The sequence below is a fragment of the Ictalurus furcatus genome, chromosome 21 (genome assembly GCF_023375685.1).
Source record: "Ictalurus furcatus strain D&B chromosome 21, Billie_1.0, whole genome shotgun sequence".
Classification (NCBI taxonomy): domain Eukaryota; kingdom Metazoa; phylum Chordata; class Actinopteri; order Siluriformes; family Ictaluridae; genus Ictalurus; species Ictalurus furcatus.
Window position 1 is genome coordinate 20876810 of NC_071275.1, and position 20731 is coordinate 20897540.

At 39.5% G+C, this 20731-nt stretch overlaps 2 protein-coding genes across 2 annotated transcripts in view; both read right to left on the reverse strand.

Moving 5' to 3' along the window:
• Nucleotides 1-1172: 1172 nt before the first annotated feature.
• Nucleotides 1173-12654, reverse strand: LOC128625256 (myosin heavy chain, fast skeletal muscle). The gene is made up of 39 exons (XM_053653451.1): nucleotides 12096-12654; nucleotides 11850-11993; nucleotides 11599-11755; nucleotides 11471-11498; nucleotides 11257-11368; nucleotides 10633-10725; nucleotides 10468-10531; nucleotides 9871-9969; nucleotides 9669-9772; nucleotides 9440-9578; nucleotides 9224-9342; nucleotides 8986-9135; nucleotides 8734-8904; nucleotides 8327-8633; nucleotides 8089-8162; nucleotides 7559-7646; nucleotides 7326-7443; nucleotides 7065-7188; nucleotides 6721-6857; nucleotides 6373-6628; nucleotides 6045-6287; nucleotides 5785-5961; nucleotides 5550-5695; nucleotides 5368-5458; nucleotides 4893-5282; nucleotides 4425-4551; nucleotides 4230-4348; nucleotides 3920-4116; nucleotides 3641-3824; nucleotides 3385-3550; nucleotides 3177-3301; nucleotides 2784-3092; nucleotides 2490-2693; nucleotides 2267-2392; nucleotides 2012-2182; nucleotides 1824-1928; nucleotides 1645-1740; nucleotides 1407-1538; nucleotides 1173-1280 (listed from the first exon to the last, which is right to left on the reverse strand). The coding sequence occupies exons 1-39, from the start codon at nucleotides 12294-12296 to the stop codon at nucleotides 1266-1268; spliced, it is 5808 nt and encodes a 1935-aa protein (XP_053509426.1). The 5' UTR covers nucleotides 12297-12654; the 3' UTR covers nucleotides 1173-1265.
• A 4567-nt stretch (nucleotides 12655-17221) lies between these two features.
• Nucleotides 17222-20731, reverse strand: part of LOC128624717 (plexin-A2-like) — a 29967-nt gene continuing 26457 nt past the window's right edge. The window contains exon 12 of the mRNA XM_053652376.1: nucleotides 17222-20566. Within this exon, the coding sequence (XP_053508351.1) occupies nucleotides 20471-20566 (96 nt within the window). The 3' untranslated portion in view covers nucleotides 17222-20470. The remainder of the gene's footprint in view (nucleotides 20567-20731) is intronic.

A 20731-nucleotide genomic window follows, 5' to 3' on the forward strand; every position in this document is an offset into this window, starting at 1 on the left:
GATTGCTGAAGGAGTGGTTTGCATAGAGCTGACAAAGTCTTTACAGGGTCTCATGTGTCGAAAGGAATCGGGAGAGGGGCATAAAAAAAAATTCCAAAATATTCAGTGTACCATGGAACAATGGCAACATTACAGGAGCTGCAGGAACATTTGACAAGTACTGTTTACTGTCTTCATGTTGTTTCTCACAAAACCATCCAAGCTCAACTAAGTCACACACAACCATGTGGCAAAATGTGTTGTGGTCTGATGAGACCAGTTCCATCAGTTATAATAATTCCATAATTCCAAAAGGTTTATTTGGTGGTACAAAAGCACCAAAAGAACCCCGTCCCCATGATGAAGCATGGTGGTGGCAGCAGCATTATACTTTAGTACTGCTTTTTCAGCTAGAACTGGGGCTTTTATCAAGGTGGAGGGAATCATGAATGGCTACAAATACCAGTCGATTTTAGTGCTGAACCTTCAGGTGTCTGCTGATAAGCTGAAGATGAAAAGGAATTTCACCTTTCAGTACGACAGTAACCCAAAGCACACATCCAAATATACAAAGGAATGGCTTATCTAAAAGAAAATCAGTGTTTTTGAACGACAGAGCCCAGACCTGAATCCAACAAAAATCTGTGGGGTGACTTGAACCGGATGGTGTACAGGAGATTCCCTCACAATCTGACAGATCTAGAATGTTTTCGTAAGAAAGAGTTGGAAAATATCGCCAAGTCAAGATGTTTAAAGCATACAAGTGTTCACTGGAAAATTTGCTGCAATGACGCCTCTCCAGGTGCTGTAAGACATCTTCACATTTTGCAAGTGTGCATACAATTAATATTCTCAGTTGATGTGCTTGTAGTTAAATGGGGTGTGCAGATATCTCTGAAGCTTGTGTACTTGTGCATTTTGTACCATTTCTTATCTGGAGTTCATTGACTCAGACTTAATTTGGCCTTAACTAAATTTGTATTCATTTTCTGAAAGGTATGAAAATGTTCTCCAGTTGCAAACTCCTATAACTATCTGTGTGAATGTAGATGGTTCATACTTTGAGTGATATGTGAAAGACGGCAATTGTCTAATAATTTTCATTGTATACGGGTTAAAGTATCATTCCCTAACCTGGCTTTTCAGTGTTGCTTCTGTGCTGCTTATTTTCACAAAAAGACTCAAAGTCAGTGTTACAGTTGCATGATTTATTTGATAGAAAATTTAAGACATCACAAGTCAGTCATATTTTATGCTTGCTTGTTGGTGTCTGCTTGGTCTGCTCCTCATTCTTCTTTGCTCTTTGGGAAGTATAAATGAATACAATTAGAGGAAATTGTTTAAGCCGTTAAAGGAAGGTTTTTTTTCTAAATAAAAGAGTATGTTAGAAATTATAAAGATTTTTTTTAAAGATGACATTGCCTCACCTTTCCAGCATCTCTGCTCTTGGCTCTCAGCTTGTTGACCTGGGACTCAGCAATGTCAGCACGCTCCTGAGCTTCTTCCATCTCATGCTGCACTTTCCTGTACCTGGACAGGTGAGTGTTGGCCTGCTCCTCCTGTGATTGGCAAGCAATATCCAATTTAGTGTTGTTAAATTAAGTAAAATACCGGCATGTTTGTCATTGTTATGCATTACATGAATGACCAGTGTAGGTTACTTACAGCTTCCTCAGCCTGCCTCTTGTAGGCCTTCACTTTCAGCTGCAGTTTGTCCACCAGATCCTGCAGTCTATTCACATTCTTCTTGTCCTCCTCAGTCTGTAAAGATCGATGGTTATTAAGGTTTTGCTTGTTTAAATTGTGCTTCATATATGCTTCATATTGCCAAATATATTTTGTACCTGGTAGGTGAGCTCCTTCACTCTCCTCTCATACTTGCGGACTCCTTTAACGGCTTCAGCGCCACGTCTCTGCTCAGCTTCGACCTCACTCTCCAGTTCACGCACCTAGAGCAGACATTTCATTTGTAGAAAACCTTCTAATAAAATGATTTGCTAGTTGTACCCCATGTTTAAGGATTGCAATATACCCTAGATTCCAGTTTCTGGAGCTGCTTCTTTCCACCCTTCATGGCAAGGTTCTCAGCCTCATCCAGGCGGTGCTGCAGATCTTTGACTGTAACTTCAAGGTTCTTCTTCATTCTCTCAAGGTGAGCACTGGTGTCCTGCTCTTTCTTCAGCTCCTCTGCCATCATGGCAGCCTAGTGTTTGACCATGTCATGAATTTAGTTTTCAGGTTAACTGTAAATCACAGTGGTGTTGTTTCTATTAAGTGAAACACTCACATCTGTGATAGCCTTCTTCGCCTTCTCTTCAGCATTTCTGGCCTCCTGGATGGTGTCATCCACCTCACCTTGGACCTGCACCAGATCAGCCTCAAGTTTCTTCTTGGTGTTGATCAGGCTGGTATTCTGTCAAAAAGGGTAACAAGATGACATTAGGTGGTTTTTGTCACAAAATATCAAAGAAACAGCAAAGAGCAACATCGGAGCAGCTAGTAGATCCTACCTGAGAGTGCAGCAGCCCCACACGCTCACTGGCATCAACCAGCTCCTGCTCAGCCACTTTGCGGCCTCTCTCTGTCTGCTCCAGTGCAGCTCTAAGTTCCTCAATCTCTGCCAGCATCAGGTTATTCCTGCGCTCCACCATAGCAACCTGTTCTTTCATGTCTTCCTGACCTCTGACAGCTTCATCAAGGTGCAGTTGTGCATCCTGATGTGAAAGTGGATATTACTTTAATTAGAACTGTCATATTAAAGAATTGTAAATTTAAGTTGTGAATAAAAAAAACTCCAGGCAGACCTTGAGCTGTCCTTGGACATTTCTGAGCTGTTTCTGTGCCTCAGCAGCCTGGCGATTGGCATGGCTCAGCTGAATCTCCATCTCATTGAGATCTCCCTCCATCTTCTTTTTGACCCTCAAAGCATCATTCCTGCTCCTAACCTCAGAGTCCAGAGTAGTCTGCATGGACTCAATCACCCTCTGGCTGTTTCTCTTGATCTGCTCCATCTCCTCATCCTTCTCAGCCAGTTTCCTGTCAATCTCACTCTTAACCTGGTTGAGCTCAAGCTGGACATGAAGGATCTTGGACTCTTCATGTTCAAGTGTACCCTTAGGAAATATGTTGAATGTTGAACAACATAATGCATATCAAGTTTTATTTCATTTTTGCTTTTTGCAGTTATGCATCGTTACCTCAGCTTCTTCAAGAGCAGTCTGGATTTCTGATTTCTCAGTTTCCACTGTCTTCTTTGCCTTCTCCAGCTCATGGATGGTCTTTCCAGTCTCACCAATCTGTTCAGTCAGGTCAGAGATCTCCTCTGCAGAAGCGAGAGAATTTCTGTTAGTTTGCTTTCATTTTAAGGGTACTACTATTTTACATGTGAATTTCTGTTTAACATACGCTGGAGATTCTTGTTCTCCCTTTTCAGAGTCTCCAGGTGGTCAAGAGCTTCCTCATATGAGTTCTTCATCTTAAAGAGCTCAGTGCTGAGAGCGCGAGCCTCTTTCTGAGCCCCCTCCAGTTCAGACTGGCCTTCCTCATACTTCTGTTTCCATTCTGCCAAGACCTAAATGTCGCATTAAATAGGATCATGTAAACTTTATGCTTGTACCAGTTTAATAACTTGTGTATTTTTGGTCAAGTAACAGATGTTCACCTTGTCAAAGTTCCTCTGCTTCTTGTCAAGATTAGCAGCCACGGCATTGGCTCTCTCAACGTCAATCATGAGGTCCTCCACTTCACCTTGCAGTCTCTGCTTGGTCTTCTCCAGAGAAGCACACTTGGAGTTCACAGCTTCAATGGATTCCTCTGCCTCTTGTAGACGCTGAGCAAGCTTTTTCCTATAGGGGGGTGAATCAGCAATATGTTGTATATTTGGTTATGATGCGTATTATTTGTTTAGACACAAATGTTTTTCACTGTGGTATGAATTTACTTGGCCTCCTCAAGCTCCTCGGTACGCTGAATGGCATCAGTCTCATATTTGGTTCTCCACTGAGCCACCTCACTGTTGGCCTTGGACATCGCACGCTGAAGCTCAGCCTTGGCCTCCTGCTCTTCCTCAAACTGCTCTCTGAGCAGATCGCAGTCATGTCTGGCCGATTGGACGGCATGGGCCAGGGCGTTCTTGGCCTAAAGATAAGTTTTTATTTTCAGTTCACTCATTCATACGGATTGTTTTAAGCACACTACCACGTGTACATTAATGGACTGGACAGATTTATTTAATTAGTTTCATTATTTACCTTCACTTCCTCCTCGGTGACTCTCTTGAGTTCTTCAATCTGCTGAGTGTAAGCTTGTTTTCCTCTTGTAAGCTGGGACACAAGTGCATCTTTCTCTTCCAGTTGCCGGCCAAGTTCACCTGTCACCAACAACAGTGGCGTTAGCTTTGTGTTAGACATCAATATTTTGATTATATATTAAGTTGAAATACTCACCATTTTCAGTCTGAAGTCTTGCTTTCTGTGTGTTAATGTCATTCAGTTGGCGGACATTCTCATCGTTCTTGGTCTTGAGTTCACTCAGTTGGTCCTCAAGGGTGCGGCACATCTTTTCTAGGTTACCCTAAAGCATAATAATGAGTCTTTATTGGTCACATATACAGTAGAGCACAGTGAAATTGTATACGTTACATACCCCAGCCTGTCAGGAAGCTAGGGTCAGAGTGCAGGGTCAGCCATGATACGGCACCCTTGGAGCAGGGAGGGTTAAGGGCCTTGCTCAAGGGCCCAACAGTGGCAGCTTGGCAGTGCTGGGGCTTGAACCCCCGCCCTTCTGATCAATAACCCAGAGCCTTAACCGCTAAGCCACCACTGCCCTTCCAATAGGAAAAAGGTTTCATAGTAATTTGATCAGTATTCTTTAGCTAATAAGTCAGCTAAAAGAAGTGAAGTCCAATTTGATACCTTTGCTTTGGCAACAGCCTCCATGTTACTGGAGAGGTCATCTATCTCCATTTTGTATTCACTCTTTTCCTTCTCCAGCTTCTGTTTGACACGCTGAAGGTTGTCGATCTGCTCTCCAAGCTCAGCAACGCTGTCAGCTTGTTTCTTGCGGAGTGCAGCAGCTGTGGCTTCATGCTGCAGAGTGGACTCCTCCAGATCACGGCGCAGTTTCTGGAACTCCGCCTCGCGCTTCTTGTTCATTTCGATCTGAGCAGCGGTGGCACCTCCAGCTTCCTCAAGCCTCTCACTGATCTCCTCAAGTTCTCTGGAGAGATCAGCTCTCTGCTTCTCAACTTTAGCACGAGCTGCACGCTCAGCCTCAATTTCCTCCTCCAGCTCTTCAATGCGAGCCTAAGGTGGAAAAAGTTTGATTTGTCTGAATGAATGGCCTTGCTTGCAGAGCTTACTGTCAACCTGTTTCAGAACTCATTTTTACCTGGAGTTCTTTGATCTTCTTCTGAAGTTGAGCTCCCAGTGACTGTTCATCTTCAATCTTGCTCAGAAGTTGACTTATTTCAAAGTCCTTCCTGTTTTGTTGAAACAAGAAAAACAAACATGATGTTATCAAGAGTTATATATTTCTTTCTCGTATATATAATTTCTTTTACACTCACTCACTTCTTGAGTTTCTCATCAGACTGCTGCTTGTCATTCTCCAGGTCCATTATGGACTCTTGAGCCAGTTTCAGGTCACCCTCAAGCTTCCTCTTGGCTCTCTCAAGGTCCATACGGAGTTTCTTCTCTTGTTCCAGAGAACCCTCAAGCTGTGTATGTGAGAGTGTTAGAGTTTCACCTGATAATCTATAACACATTTATGAAATATTTCATTAAAAATAGAATACTAAAGTCTTACATCATCCACTTGTTGCTCAAGCTTGGTCTTTGATTTGGTCAGAGTGTTGACTTTGTCTTCCTCTGCCTGGAGATCATCCAGAGTCTGCTGGTGTGCCTCTTGGAGGGCTTTCTTCTCCTTAGTAAGCTTGGCAATGCTCTCATCCTGAGAGGCCATCTCCTCAGTGAGGTTCTTGACCTGTGAAAGAGCATTAAATAATAAGTTGTCTGTTTAAATATTAAAAAAGTACAAAATATTCACTTCACTTAATTAATTTCAACCTTGTTCTCAGTGGCATGTTTCTCCTTTTCCACTTTGGCCAAGGTGAGCTCCAGATCATCAATGTCCTTCTTCAGCTCAGAGCACTCATCCTCCAGTTTCCTCTTTTTGGCAGTCAGCTCAGCATTGATTTCCTCCTCATCCTCCAGTCTCTCAGTTGTGTCTTTGAGCTTGGCTTCAAGCTGGATCTTGCTCTTGATGAGCCCCTCACACCTTTCCTCAGCATCAGCAAGGTTCTCAGTTTCCTGTTATGATGATTTTTTTTGTTAAAGATTATTGATGTTATCCAAATTCCAGTGAAATTTTACCAACTCTGTTTAAAATACTCACAGCCGATACTTGGAGTTGCAGGTCATTTTTCTCCTGTAGCAGAGACACCATCTTCTCCTCAAGCTCTTTCTTCTTGGCCAGTGCCTTTGCCAAGTCCTCCTTCATTTTCTCAAAGTTCTCCTTCATGGCAGCCATTTCCTTCTCAGTCTCTGCAGACTTGAGAAGAGGTTTGATCTTGAAGTACAGCTTCATCCATGGCCAGTGTTTCACATTCATGAATGAGCGGATGTTGTATTGGATGGAATAGATGGATTCTCTGGAATTTAGGATGAACACAGTCAGTATGCACCTACCTATGTTTATTTTTGCTTTGTACTTAGGTTTAATGCTTTGTTCATCTAAATATACCTCCTCTCCATCATCTTGACAAACTCCCTCCTCATGAGGTAGCCACGGCACAAAGCCTGAGTCATGGTCACCAGTGATGCCAATTTCTCATCTCGCATCTCCTCAAGGGTACCCAGCAGACCGGCTTTGAAGAACACCTGCAGGTTCGGGAAGATTGGAAAAAAATGATGATCTGAGTCTTTACCTAAGAAAATACAGCAATAGAAATACATAATGACCTGTGTTATAATTAGTACTGGGTATTGTAGAATTTAAATGGTGGCTGCTCGCTTGAGTTGCATTTTACAGGAAATGAAACTTTTCAGTACCAACATTAATACTTTTGTTCTAACAAAACTGCACACCTTGGTGTGTCCAAACATGTACTGGGTATGATCCACATCGATAGAGCCTAAGAGTTTCTCTGAAGCTTTTTTGTTGTCAATGAACTGTCCCTCTGGGATGACACTGGCATTCAAGACTTTGTATCTGAAAGAGAAACATGTATTTCAGAATACATAATGTACCCACATTTTCATTTCTTGGCCCACAACCCATGTGCAGAAGCAAAGGGCATTTGTAGGTGTTCTTCCATTACTGTAAATTATATTTGTGATTCAGATTACCTCTGTTTGAAGTCAGCATAGAGGATTCTGCTTGGGAATCCCTTTCTGCAGATTCTGATACCCTCCAGCACACCATTACACCTCAACTGGTGGATGACCAGGAAGTTCTCCATCAGACCTAGCGTGTACAGTGTAGTGGTACAATATTAATAACATGTCTTACAGTCAAAGACATTCATAGGTATGTTGTTGTGTATTTACTAGTAAAAATGTAAGAAAATAAGAATACCCACCTGGAGTCTTGGACTCATTTGGAATCAAGCAACGCACAAAGTGAGGGTGAGTGCTCCTCAAGTTGGTCATCAGCTTACCCAAGTTCTCCTGTGAGTTTTACATTCAGCAGTTTAGCAATAATAATAATAATAATAACAATAATAGCCTGTACACAGCTAAACTAGAGTAGAGGAAACTGAGGTAAACTAGTATACTTTAAATAATTTTAATCTTTGCATAAATTCTGAGCAAGAATGCTGAACTACATGTGGATACAAAACACACGGTCGGGAAACAAGTTTAATGTTACAGATTTTCAAACATCAAAAGGAATTGTGAGGATGGGTGGAGCTCAGACGGGAATCTAAATAATATTTTTAAGGGATTCTTAAAAACACAAGCAGAGGAATTGTAAACTCTGGTATGATGTAAATGTCATGTATTTCATCCTGTTGCTGAGACTAAAATGTATGTAAAATGTGGAATCTGCGAGTGGAATCCATTCACTCAACCTTTTATGTTAACATAGTTTCTGTTAAATTGTTCTCACCCTGAACAGAGCAGACACAGTCTGGAAGGAACCACCCTTCTTCTTGCCTTTCTTTCCACCACCACCACTATCAGCTGTTGACAAATACAAATTAGTCGGTTATTGTTTTCCTTATTTTATTATACTCTTACTTTCTCAGTCCAGAAACATCTTAATTACTGAAAGTGAAAAGTCTGATTATCAGCTTATTCTGTGCTTGTATAGTGAAAATTATTAACCTTATCGATGTTAATCTTACCATCGGCAGAAGCATGGGCTGCGTACAGGAAGCACAACAGTTTGTTTGCTGACTTCTGGTACAGCTGCACAACAGAGTCATTCAGTGGATCCTTGTTCTTGTCCAACCAGCCAGAAATGTTGTAGTCCACAGTGCCGGCGTAGTGCACCAAGGAGAAGTGGGCCTCAGCTTTGCCTTTGGCAGGCTTTGGCTTCTGGAAGGCGTTGCATTTTCCAAGATGCTGGTCATGAAGCTTGTTCTTGAAGGACGTGTCTGTAGCCTTGGGGAACATGCACTCCTCTTCAAGGATGGAGAAGATGCCCATTGGCTGTTGGTAATATTCATTTTTATTAAAGAGTCAAATGACAAGGAAGACAGGTTGGATAGTTAGCAATTTGTTTAAACTGTACTTCATTGAAACACCTTACCTTCTCAATGAGCTCAATGCAGGCAGCCAAGTCCATACCGAAGTCAATGAACTCCCACTCAATACCTTCTTTCTTGTACTCCTCTTGTTCCAGCACGAACATGTGGTGGTTGAAAAACTGTTGCAGTTTCTCATTTGTGAAGTTAATGCAGAGCTGCTCCAAGCTGTTGAACTGTAGATCAATATATTAGACATTTCCAAATTATTGTTTAAACCAGTGGAACACTCTTCATGGAGAAAAACAAATATTTACATCAAAGATCTCAAATCCAGCGATGTCCAGTACACCAATGAAGAACTGTCTTTGTTGCTTTGTGTCCAGCATCTCATTAATTCGGATGACCATCCACAAGAACATTTTCTCATAGATGGATTTGCAGAGGGCACTGACGGCATTGTTCACCTGAATAATGTAAAAGTTAGCTTTATTGGGTATTGTCCTATAATTTGTAATTTCTATACAAACAAAGCTTCATTCTCACAGACATTACCTGAGGTACAGTCTGGCCTTTGGTCACAAACTCATTTCCGACCTTGACTCTTGGGTAGCACAGAGCTTTCAGCATGTCAGCTGAGTTCAGGCCCAGAAGGTAGGCGATTTTATCAGCAACTGAAGTGAAAAAAAGTTGTAATAAAAATCAAGAATTTCATATATATTCTAATTTATATTTTGTCAGACTAGGTAAGTCTTGTGATTTTATTTGTACCCTCAGTGCCATCAGGCTCAGCCTGCTCCTCCCTCTGCTTCTGCTTGAACTTCATGTTTCCATGATGCATCACAGCACCGGTCAGCTTGTAGATGCTAATTTTCTCATCCGCGTTGAAGCCGAGGATGTCAATGGCCGTCTGTGTGATGAGAAGGAGAGATTAGTCATGTGTATCTTTATAATTTACACACATTTCTTTTGTGAAATTAGAGCAAATCATTTTTCGCACATCTGTGGCAACGAACTCCTCAACATCATTGATGCTCTTGACAGTGATTTCACCCTGGCTGATCATAGGGTAGTCGTAGGGGTTGGTGGTGATGAGCAGTGCCTCTGTATAAGGATAAAAAATAGTTGGTATTCATACAAATTTGTTCCATAAACTAATGTAACAGGATTTTGGCAACATTACAGCTCATGAGAATTCCTACCAAGCAGCTCTGGTTTGTGTCCAGTCATGAGCTGGTAGAAAATGTGGTAGCTTCTCTCAGCAGACAGCTGGAAGGTGACTCTGGACTTTTCCAGCAGGTCTGTTGGCAAGAATTGATTTTGTTAAGCACTGTCTCATGTTTATTTTATAATATTTTTAAATCTGACCAGTAATCAGATAAATGTCTTTGAACAGTTTTTCCAGGTGTGCTTGCACCTTTATGCTCTGTGTTCAGAATTATGAACTGTCAGTGATTGAACTGTTATTTCTTTTTCCTGCATTACTGACTGGAGTTTTTCATCATTTGCATTAATGTAGCTTCGTATTTTTATATTCACAACTGGAAGTTTTAGAATATATATAAGCTCTAAGCCAGTAAGTTACCAGTGGGCCTTTGGTGCCGTTTGCCTTTATCACCTTGTAATTATAGCTTCTCCATTAGTTAGTAGAATGAATTACCATAATCACTTTTCAGATAGTAGTAAAATACCACTTTCTCTTTCTTTTCTTTTTTAGTTCATTCTCATTTTGTACATCTAAAAGATTTTAAATGAATATTCCATGATATTCAGGAATCTTCATAGTTGTTAATACTTACAGGTTTCAATATCAGCTGAGGCCAGCTTGCCAGTTTGGCCAAAGTGAATTCTGATGAATTTACCCTGTAAATGAAAAATATATATTGTATGTATTTGATATATATTTTAGTCACATGGCTGCATACACAATCTGTGATTTATACATCCAGTATGTGTGAACTTACAAAACGAGAGGAGTTGTCATTTCTCACAGTCTTGGCATTACCATAAGCCTCCAGCAGGGGGTTGGCTGCAACAATTTGGTCTTCCAGTGAACCCTAGTGATGATGGCAGGTATTTAATTGAGGATTCTGACTCCTGATTTTTATTTATATATACATATATTTGTATATATAACAGTAATAAATGAAACAATGGCAATATTTGGTGTGACGACCCATTGCTTAAAAAAAGTAGTCTTAGGTAGAATTTGTGCAGTTTTATAATGAAATTAACTGGTAAGTTTTTCTGAACATCTTGCAGAGCCAGCCACGGTTCTTCTGGAGACTTTAACTGTCACACATACTTCTTATTTTTGCAGCAAAATCCAGCAGCCTTCATTATGTTTTTGTCTGAAAAGTGTCTCTTACCACTTAATACGCTGGTTTCTTTACTGACATACAAACATTTTTATATTACATTTAATTTTGTGCAGGAAAACTAATGTTTGGAAATATAAAATGTTTTTGTACTGACTCGATAATGTAGAAGTCATAAAATAAAAAATCTATAGCAACGTTTTTACTTAAAAAAAGGGGTGTCTGAGACTTTTGCACAGTACTGTATATCAGTAATAATTGTTCGCTTACCTGCATTTTGCCAGGAGTAGGCTCTGCTTTCTTCTGTGTAGTCATGCCAACCATTGCGAAGTACTGAATGACACGTTTTGTGTTCACAGTCTTTCCTGCACCAGATTCTCCACTGGGGGCAGAACAGACTGTAAATTACTTTTCAATACAAGAGCATCTAGGAATGTATCTCAGTCATTTTTTTCAGAGTTTTCATTTAAGAGTTTTAACTTACGTAATCAGGACTGACTGGTTCTCACGATCTAAAGGAGTAATTAGAATTCATTGTACATTTTGTATAATGCATACAACTATTTATACAGTGACAAATAGTTACAGTTAGAAATATGAGGAATATCATACCAGTGAGCATGAACTGATAGGCGTTATCAGAGATGGAGAAGATGTGAGGTGGGGCTTCAATCCTCTTTTTGCCTCTGTATCCAGCCACAACGACAGCGTCGTACACTGGGAGCCACTTGTAGGGGTTCACAGTGACGCAGAACAACCCTGAGTAGGTCTGAAGGAGAGTCAAAGTAAATTTTCATTAGTTTGTGTCACTGCGCACTCTTCTATTTCTCTTTCATTATTGAGTAATTCTTTGTTAAACTTACGTAAATCATCCATGCTGCGTAACGCTCTTTGAGGTTATACAGCACAGCAGGTTCATTGAGGTGGGTCATCATGGCCATGTCCTCAATTTTGTCAAATTTGGGCGGATTCATGGGAAAGACTTCATCTTCCTTAACTGTGACCGTCTATAAAATAACAGTGATAAAACACATTATAAGGGTTGGTTATGTAGGGAAATATACTAGGATCCTGACACTTCTAGATGCGTCAATTATCTTGTCACTTACTTTTTTGTCCAGAGTTTCAACGGTGGCTTTGCCACCCTCTTTACTCTTCAGTGTACCCTTGACGTACATCTCAGCTGCATCAGTTACAAACACTGCAGTTTTGGCATCAAAAGGTCTGTTCTGAGCTTCAATCCTCTCCTTGTCCGGCTTCCGGAGGTAGATGGCCGCCGGGCCGAAGCATTCCATCTCGCCATCTCCCATGGTGGCAGGTTACTGTGGAGTCAAATAATATAAACATACCTTTTTTACTTAGGATGAAGCCATGTAGTTGTCTGTGGTTTATAAATGTCATACACTCACTGAGCACTTGGAACACTATAGTAATACTGGGTAGGGCCTCTGCTCTCAAAACAGCTTCAATTCTTCCTGGCATTGATTCCACAAGATGTTGGAAACATTCCTTTGAGATTCTGGTTCATGTTGACATGATTGCATCACACTTACAGCAATTTTTTCTGCTAAAAGTGCACTTTTATGCTGTGAATCTCCTGCTCTACCACATCCCAAGGTTCTACAGGATTCAGATCCAGTGACTGGGAAGGACTCATTCTCATGTTCATGAAACCACCTTGAAATGACTTTTGCTTTGTTACATGGTGCATTATCATGCTGAAAGTAGCAATTATAAGATTGTAAATTATGGCCATGATGGGATGCACTCGGTCAGCTACAATACTCAAATAGGATGTGGCATTCAAGACATGATTGATCGGGATTAACGGACCCAGAGTGTGTCACGTAAACATTCTCCACATCATTACACCACCTCCACCAGCCTGGACTGTTGACACAAGGCAGGTTGGGTCCATGGATTCATGCTGTTGACACCCACCAAATTCTGACCCTTCCATCTGTGTCCTTCAGCAGAAATCGAGATTCATCAGACCAGTTTTCCACAGAAGTCGACCCCAACATGGTCTTCTGCTTTTGTAGGCCATCCACCTCAAGGTTTGAGGTGTTGTGTGTTCTGAGATGTTTTTCTGCTCACCATAATTGTACAGAATAAGAATCTGAGTGACTGTAGCATTTTTGTCAGCTCAAACCAGTCTGGCCATTCTCCAGCCCGTTTTTCACCAACAATCATGCCATGGTCAAAGTCACTGAGATCACATTTTCCCCCATTCTCATGGTTAATGTGAACATTACCTGAAGCTGCTCGCCTATATCTGCATTATTTTATGCACTGCACTGCTGTCATACAGTTGGCCAATTAGATAGTTGCATGAATGGGTATATATGCAGGTGTTCCTATTAAAGTGTTCGGTGCGTGTATATGTACAGTATATCTGCTGCAAAGTTCCTGTATAGATATCCTTACATGTGGCCTGACAAAATACACAGTAAATAAATACACATTAAATATGTTTTAACTAATAATTTTTTTACCATTTCGATGTTTAGCACTGTACCTTGTTTGATATCAATAGGAGAAATTGGCAGATGGTAGATTGGCTGGCAGATTGTAAACCCTGGGGTAAAAAGGAGTAAATATCAGTTTAGACATTCAGTGTAAACACAGATGAAATGCAACATTTTACTAATTAAACAGTATACAAATATAATGAGTATATAAATATAACTGGAGATTTCCTCACCTTGGCAGGGTGCTTGAGGTTCCTTCAGTCCTTGGGGGAGCCTGTTTTATAGCAGCATTACCGTTCACTCAGCAGAATTGACTATCTATATATGGGTGTGTAGCATTAGATGATGCAGTGTATTTTTGCTTTATGTCACACTACTAAAGACACGTCTTGGTGCTATCCAATTGTAAATGCTGGTGTTTCTTAGAAAATATATGGTTTTCTTCGAGAAAAAAAAAAATTCTTAGAAAATATATGGTTTTATTTATTATATTAAAGACTAACCATTTCTTTTTATGCAAGGTAGAGATAACAGTAATTTTCCAGTGGAATGCATGATCAATTTACAATTTAAAATTAGCATAAATATTTAAAATTTGTCAGAAATTAAACTTTATCAGAATATATTTCTGACCATTTTTGGATTGCTGTTTCTATTGAATATCCAGTAAAAACACATGTATATTACTCATGAAATAGTGTTGTTGTTCTTTTTTTTCCAGTTTGTTTTTAAACATTTATTTTTATTTTTGGTTATTTTGAAAAAGTTTACATTGTGAGTTCTGTCAATTAAGAGGCGTTAAAATTGGACGTGGAGAAGCACTCTGATCCCCCTGGTGTTCAGTTTCATGGTCAGTGCAGTCATTTCCAAGTATATAAATCAGGTTTCCCAGACTTAACTTGGATACATAGCAAGATTTAAAGGATCTAACATTTAGTGGCAGCAGAGTATCAAGTAGTGTAAGATTACCAGTGGCTGACCATAACATTCTTTTCCAAAGAAAGATCATATGTTTGGCAGTTGCTTACAAGGCAGTGAAATTTAGAAGTGATTATTTGGATTCATAAAATTAAATACTGAAAATGAATATTACAAGCAAAGTGTTCCTATTAGGAGTAAACACACATATGGAAACCAGCTAGTGGTCTGGTGTGGGCCTCAAGAATTTTGTGCACTTCATTTTACGATTAAGATGTTATAATGGATGCTTTATCAAATGGTCTAATATAAAAAGCTGATGGTTTGTGTTTGTTCTAATCATAAACTTACTTTACATTAAAAGAACACATTGATCTTAATGTTACGTATAATCCCATAACATTATTATTATTATTATTATTATTATTATCATTATTATTATTTTGCAGCATTCCCTAGATTCCAGTTTCTGGAGCTGCTTCTTTCCACACTTCATGGCGAGATTCTCAGCCTCATCCAGGTGGGAAAAAAGACCCACGCAAACTTACAAGTTTCAATCAGCTGAAGACAACTTTCCAGTTTGTCCAAAATGTATTCTGATACATCTACCCTAGAAAATTAAAAATTAAAAGCTTGATTTTAACTTTGACGAGCTTGTAACATCTTGGCTGTAATTGCCATGCAGTGTAGGCCTACTTACAGTACAAAATGAGAGGAGTTGTCATTTCTCACAGTCTTGGCATTACCATAATGTTTTGTGTTCACGGTCTTTCCTGCACCAGATTCTCCACTGGAGGTAGGACAGTAGAAACCTGCAACAAATCTGACCCACTGAGGATAAAACGCATACACCCAGAAATCTCTTAACTACTTCCTGTAGAACTTACTATGGTGTTGTTCTTAAGCCAAGAAGGTGCAGGATTAGTGCTGGATTATATCTCAAATTGTGTTATTTTTTTAGCCTCAGTAGCTAATCAATCGTCCATAACGCAAATGTGTCAATATATAATATATACAAGGACACGGTTCCTAATGAACATTAGACAGTAAGTTAACAGGACTTTTCTGACATCTGAATAAAATAAAATAAGGTAAGATAAAAAGATAAGGTAAGAATATTGTCAAAGAAAAGTGCAATGAGATTAACTATGTTGATGACAGCAGATGACCTGATAACAGTATTTCAGGTGTTAATCTTATTACATGATTTACTGTGTAATTTTAATATCACATTTATTTCAGGGCTGCAGTAACTATCCAAAAACTTTTGGCTCACAATAAATCTAATTATCCATTTATCATTCTTAGTGCTCAGCTTAAAAGACAGACTAATCCGACTTGCACTTCAACAATGCCTAACTTGGCAATGGAGGAGCTGTGAAATGCCACTGGTCTTCAGTGTCATGGAATTTGCCAGGCACACACTTTTATTAATAAGCTATATGTCAGTCAGATGGTGACTTTTAATGCAAGTACTGAACTGTAGGCAAGGATTAATATTATTTACGTGTTACCTCATTGCATACAGCATACGTCCACCATTTAACCATCATCTTAAGAGGAACAGAGTTGTATTAGAGTCTATGTTTTAATGTAATTAATATATGTTGATAAACCCATAGACTGCAGTGAAATCTGTTTTTAGCAACACATGACATGTTTTGTCCAGGACCTCCATCGCAGTCTTTGTTTCACTGTGTTCATATAACTGCAAACCCAAATCAAGATTACTTTCCCATTAAAAACATCATAAAAATAGAGTATGTTCTGTAAAGTAGTCTAGGCTTGGCTTCAACTATGGTTAAAAAAAGCTGCATCTAATACGAGAGGCAGCTCATATGACTTCCTGGAGTGAAACTGTGGATTAGCCCGGGGGGAGAGCTCAGATGCCACTGGTATACTGTTGCAAGGCTCTCGCAAGTCAAGCATTTTTATTAATAAACCATTTGAATGCAGCCAGCATTCCTGTCCCAAGAGTCCACAAGGGTGGTGTTGACAGGTGGCAGCTCATATAACCAACATAAATGTTTATTATAAAACTCAATTGGCTTGGCAGGACTGAGCTTTTAAGGACAGAAGTGCGGTTATCCAGCAGCATAATTTGAATTTGGCTCACAGGAAATGCTCATGCTCTGTCTTTGTTCTTCTTACGTCTCCCTACAGGTGGTGAAGATTACATCAAGGGTCTGAAGTAGTATGCTGTAAGTATTAGTAGTAATAATCATCATAATAATAATTAATCATTATCATCATCAAAGATTGTTCCTTCAAATACTTTATTTAAGAGTAAATACTTTGGATAGCTGCAACATGCAAAGTCCATAGTGTGAAATTCTTTTATGATGATTTATAACTGAACATTTAAGAGAAACACCTTACGAGATACAGGCTGGTTAACAAAATGTTAACACTTACTGGTTGTGAAAGATGAAAGAATGCTTTTATGTGATGTGCAAGACCTCGGAGAGAAAGTGCAACCACGAGGTCTTCCGAAAATGTGTTGAGAGTGACAGCACATAACCTGAGACCCTTTGAAGCAAGGAGCTTTTACAGTCTGTTATTGGTAACCGCACCGCATTGTGTCATGCAAGTGTTAACGTTTTTCAGTCATCCTGTATATGGTATTCTCGTACAGAATCAAAGCGTTGCGTAGTTTTTCCCATAATCAGCTCATCTTGGCTGTGTGATGTAATAAAGCTTTGTCTTTACCTACCTGTGTACAAGCTTCTTTTATATACACTTCCCAAATGTTGTTGTTGTTGTTTGTATTTTGAGAGTTTTCTCTTCTCCAATTTACTGATTTCCAAATAAATTGGTTATATAAATACTTTATTAATCCTGCATGACGAAATGTACAGTGCATTGGTGACTAATGCGTTTAATACAGTGAACACAACATGATATTAATCCTGTCGCTTTCTCGCTGTGAGAAAGCTAATGAGGAACTGATTGAAGTCTTTACTGTAATGACGGTACATACAGCATGTCAACTGATAAAGTCAGTACTGAACCTACACCAACGCAACAGTCGGACATCGTGTGCAACTGAATCTGATTTTGGCAGGAGCCGGAGACAAGAATACCAAGAAAGTTCATCTAGCTTGGCCGTAAAGTTGTTTTCGTATCATCACCTCTGAGTGCGCTGTGAGAATGAGCTAAAGATAGCCAGTGGATGTGTTCCTGCTCATAATGCCTCGGTCTTTTAGACTTTGGGATTTATCTATCAGCTGTTTGTATCAATGAAACGTCCTTTGTTGAAATCAAAACACCAACTGCTGGACGTTTAATGCTTCCTCGTTAGCTTTCAGTATTGTCCTCTGTACAATCCCAGTCTTAAACAGGAAGGAGAGTTAATTGTGATATTTACGGTCGGACTTTCATCTGGATGCCACTTTTAATACCAGGGACAAATCTGGCTTGTGAACAGCAGGAGGTGATTATCAGAAGGCTCAGTAAATCTCTGCCCTCGGTTTGGAACAGAGAGAGAGGACACACTTTTGGGAATCGGATCGTTCCGACAAATTAAATTTGACATTATAAACTGAGCAGCATTAAAAGAGACATCGGACACAACAGGATTCGGTTCAGAACGTTCACTCTCCAACAGACTTAATCAGGAACTTGCCAAGTGTTAAAGACTGATTGGAGATGCTGCTGAGCTTGGACCTGTCTTGTCCATCTAACTTTATGGGACCTTTAAATAATAAATAAATAAAACATCTTGAAAGAACACGCTTACTACACCCTTAGCAATCTGTGTGGGATTTATTACAGTATTAAGATACATTTGAAACCCTGTGATATCTATTAATTATACAGGAGACGATATGCATTGTGACTACTACCATTCGTTCTTCCATTCCTTCTCCAACCGTCCACAGAATAAATAAAAACTTCAAGTGACAGTCGCTGGATGAAGTGAAGGTGGGGTGTGAAGTTTGAGAGGGAGAAATAAAAATAAAAACCCTGAATGTTTTGCATGTATTGGTTTATGAGAAGGCAGACCTCTTAACTGTTTAACAATATCGTGGTTCGCAAACTGTGATCACTTTTGTACAATCAACACTGAATTCAGTATAATATTAATAAAGCTGAACTGACACACAAACAAACCAGATCTTATTACAGTGGCATTGGACAAATATGCATGAATTTTCTACATTTCACTGCTTCACAGGATTCAGCTTCCCATCATCCACCGTCTGAGTCACCATCAGAGCCTGCATGAACAGTTTCACAAAACATTACATGCACGTGTACAGCTCTTGGTATGTAAAGTATGGAAGAACCTCTGTAGCTTCGGCTCTTTTCATTTCTCTGGCTTCTGGTGTTTTACCCTTTACCTGTCCCCTTCATTCGGGTCTATGGGCTGCACAATGTTTCCACACTAAAGAAACTTGATCAAACTTTTGTTAATAACTTTTAGATTACTATTAGATTATATAGAGTTTCTAACAATTGCTGGGTATTAATTAACAGCTCAGTAAATGACTGGCAAGTAACACCAAAAATAACATCAGAGATTAACATATACTGACGTTTTGATTAGTTGATTTTATTTAATTTGTTACAACTGTTTAAAAAAAAAGTGGGGGGATAATTGCAAAATAGGAATGTTTACTATTTACAGTTTGAATACACAATAAATCGAGCTGTAAAAAAAAACAAAACATGAAATAAATAAATAAAATACAATCACATTTTTACTAAAGTCGTAAAACAGGGTTGTGTGTTACACCGTGAACTGACGATACTGGTTTTACTCACCGCCATGAAGAAACGCATGGACAAGACATTAAACCAGACGAGAATAAGAAATAAATTAATACCTGCAAAAACACGAGGGAGCACAATAAAATGTTTAGGGTTAAACACAAAAAAACAATAATCATCTGAATTATTGATGAGGTCAGGAGTCAAACCTGTGAACTTCAGAATCATGATCGATAGACTAAAATATCACGCTGAAGTTTTCTATACAGCTCCAATTTGACATCTTACAAATCAGGTTTGTTGCAAAATCCCTGTATCTGGCACGTATCATCAACCAGCACGGACACGTGACTGTCACGCGTGTAAGAAAGGGAACGTGTGTACACAAAGACTCTGGAAGCTCATCAGTACAGTGACGGAAAACAAACGACGCTAACGTTCGCTTCTTTCAAGTATAAGAGACGACCTATATTAATATAAATAGTAATCGCACAAAACCCTCTTGAGAAAGGACACGTCATGGTGGACGCACATTCTGTAAACAACACCCACTTTCATACACACAAACCTGCATTTTATTTGGAAAGACATGACGTTTGGCCCTAGCTAAATTCATGGTCCACGTACAGTACACAGAGCTTTTTTACTGGTGTAATTAAAATCGGTCCACTGTGAAAGTCATTTCTCTTCAGCTCTCCAGTTTTACACCCGTTACAGACACGAGTCACATCGAAGCTAATAAAAATGTTTATGAGCTTGGAGTAATAAATAACAAGCATATTTCTCTCATGCATAATGTAAAACCCAAAACCTCCGCACCCCCCTTTATTAGCAAACGTGTATATGAAAGTGTAAGAATGTAATAAGTCTGAAATTTTAATGAGGAAGCTATCATTTTTTTCTTTTTTTTTTCTTTTTTTGTATTTGTTTTCTTCCTCAAAGTTGAGAACTGGTGCAGAACTTCTCACTTCATGCAGTAGATGGCGCTGTTTATCTAATAACATCTATCTGTCTTTTCCTCAGGAGAGCCTCTGTGTTCTGTAGGCTGGAGTCACGTAGCTGCGATGAGGAAATCTAAAATATTTACACCGTTAGTTTTATTACAGTTACACTGCTGTGGTAAATGCTAGCACAAAAAGCTAGGTCGAGATTTAGTTTCATGGTATTTAATGTCTCTTTTTAAAAAAGTGAGGACGTGAGAGGATACCGTGACGCACTGAAGCCTTCGAAATCAAGCTGGAAGGTTAACCACTCGTCACCGTGACTCGTCCAACTTGAAATCTCATTTCAGTTCTTTCTCAGTTGATCAGTTGATGATTTTTGTCCATTTTTTTTTTTTTTTTTTTTTGGAGGTGGGGTGGGGTGGGGTCGGGGATCTCAGATCAGCTCTCATGATCCATGTCTGCAATGAGCTGCTCCAGTTTGTAGGCGAGTCTTTGTTTCTGGGCCAACGGGTCCTGCTTCAGAGACTGCACTATCTGCACACAGCCACAAGAGGGCAGGAGAGGACAATAATGAGACATTTACTTTAATCCCCCCATATCCTCACAGAGCAAATCCCGAGTTTCACACTAACAGTGTGTTCAAGTCCTCCTGGGAAGTTCGTATTTACGATGTCAGGTGTGTATAAGTCACTCTGGAGC

Coding starts and splice junctions, on each gene's coding strand:
- LOC128625256 (XM_053653451.1), bottom strand. CDS start 12,296: ATGGGAGATGGCGAGATGGAATGCTTCGGCCCGGCGGCCATCTACCTC. Junction 11,369..11,470: donor AACCAGTCAGTCCTGATTAC/GTAAGTTAAAAC, acceptor TTCTGCCCCCAG/TGGAGAATCTGGTGCAGGAA. Junction 5,696..5,784: donor TTGAGCAACAAGTGGATGAT/GTAAGACTTTAG, acceptor TCACATACACAG/CTTGAGGGTTCTCTGGAACA.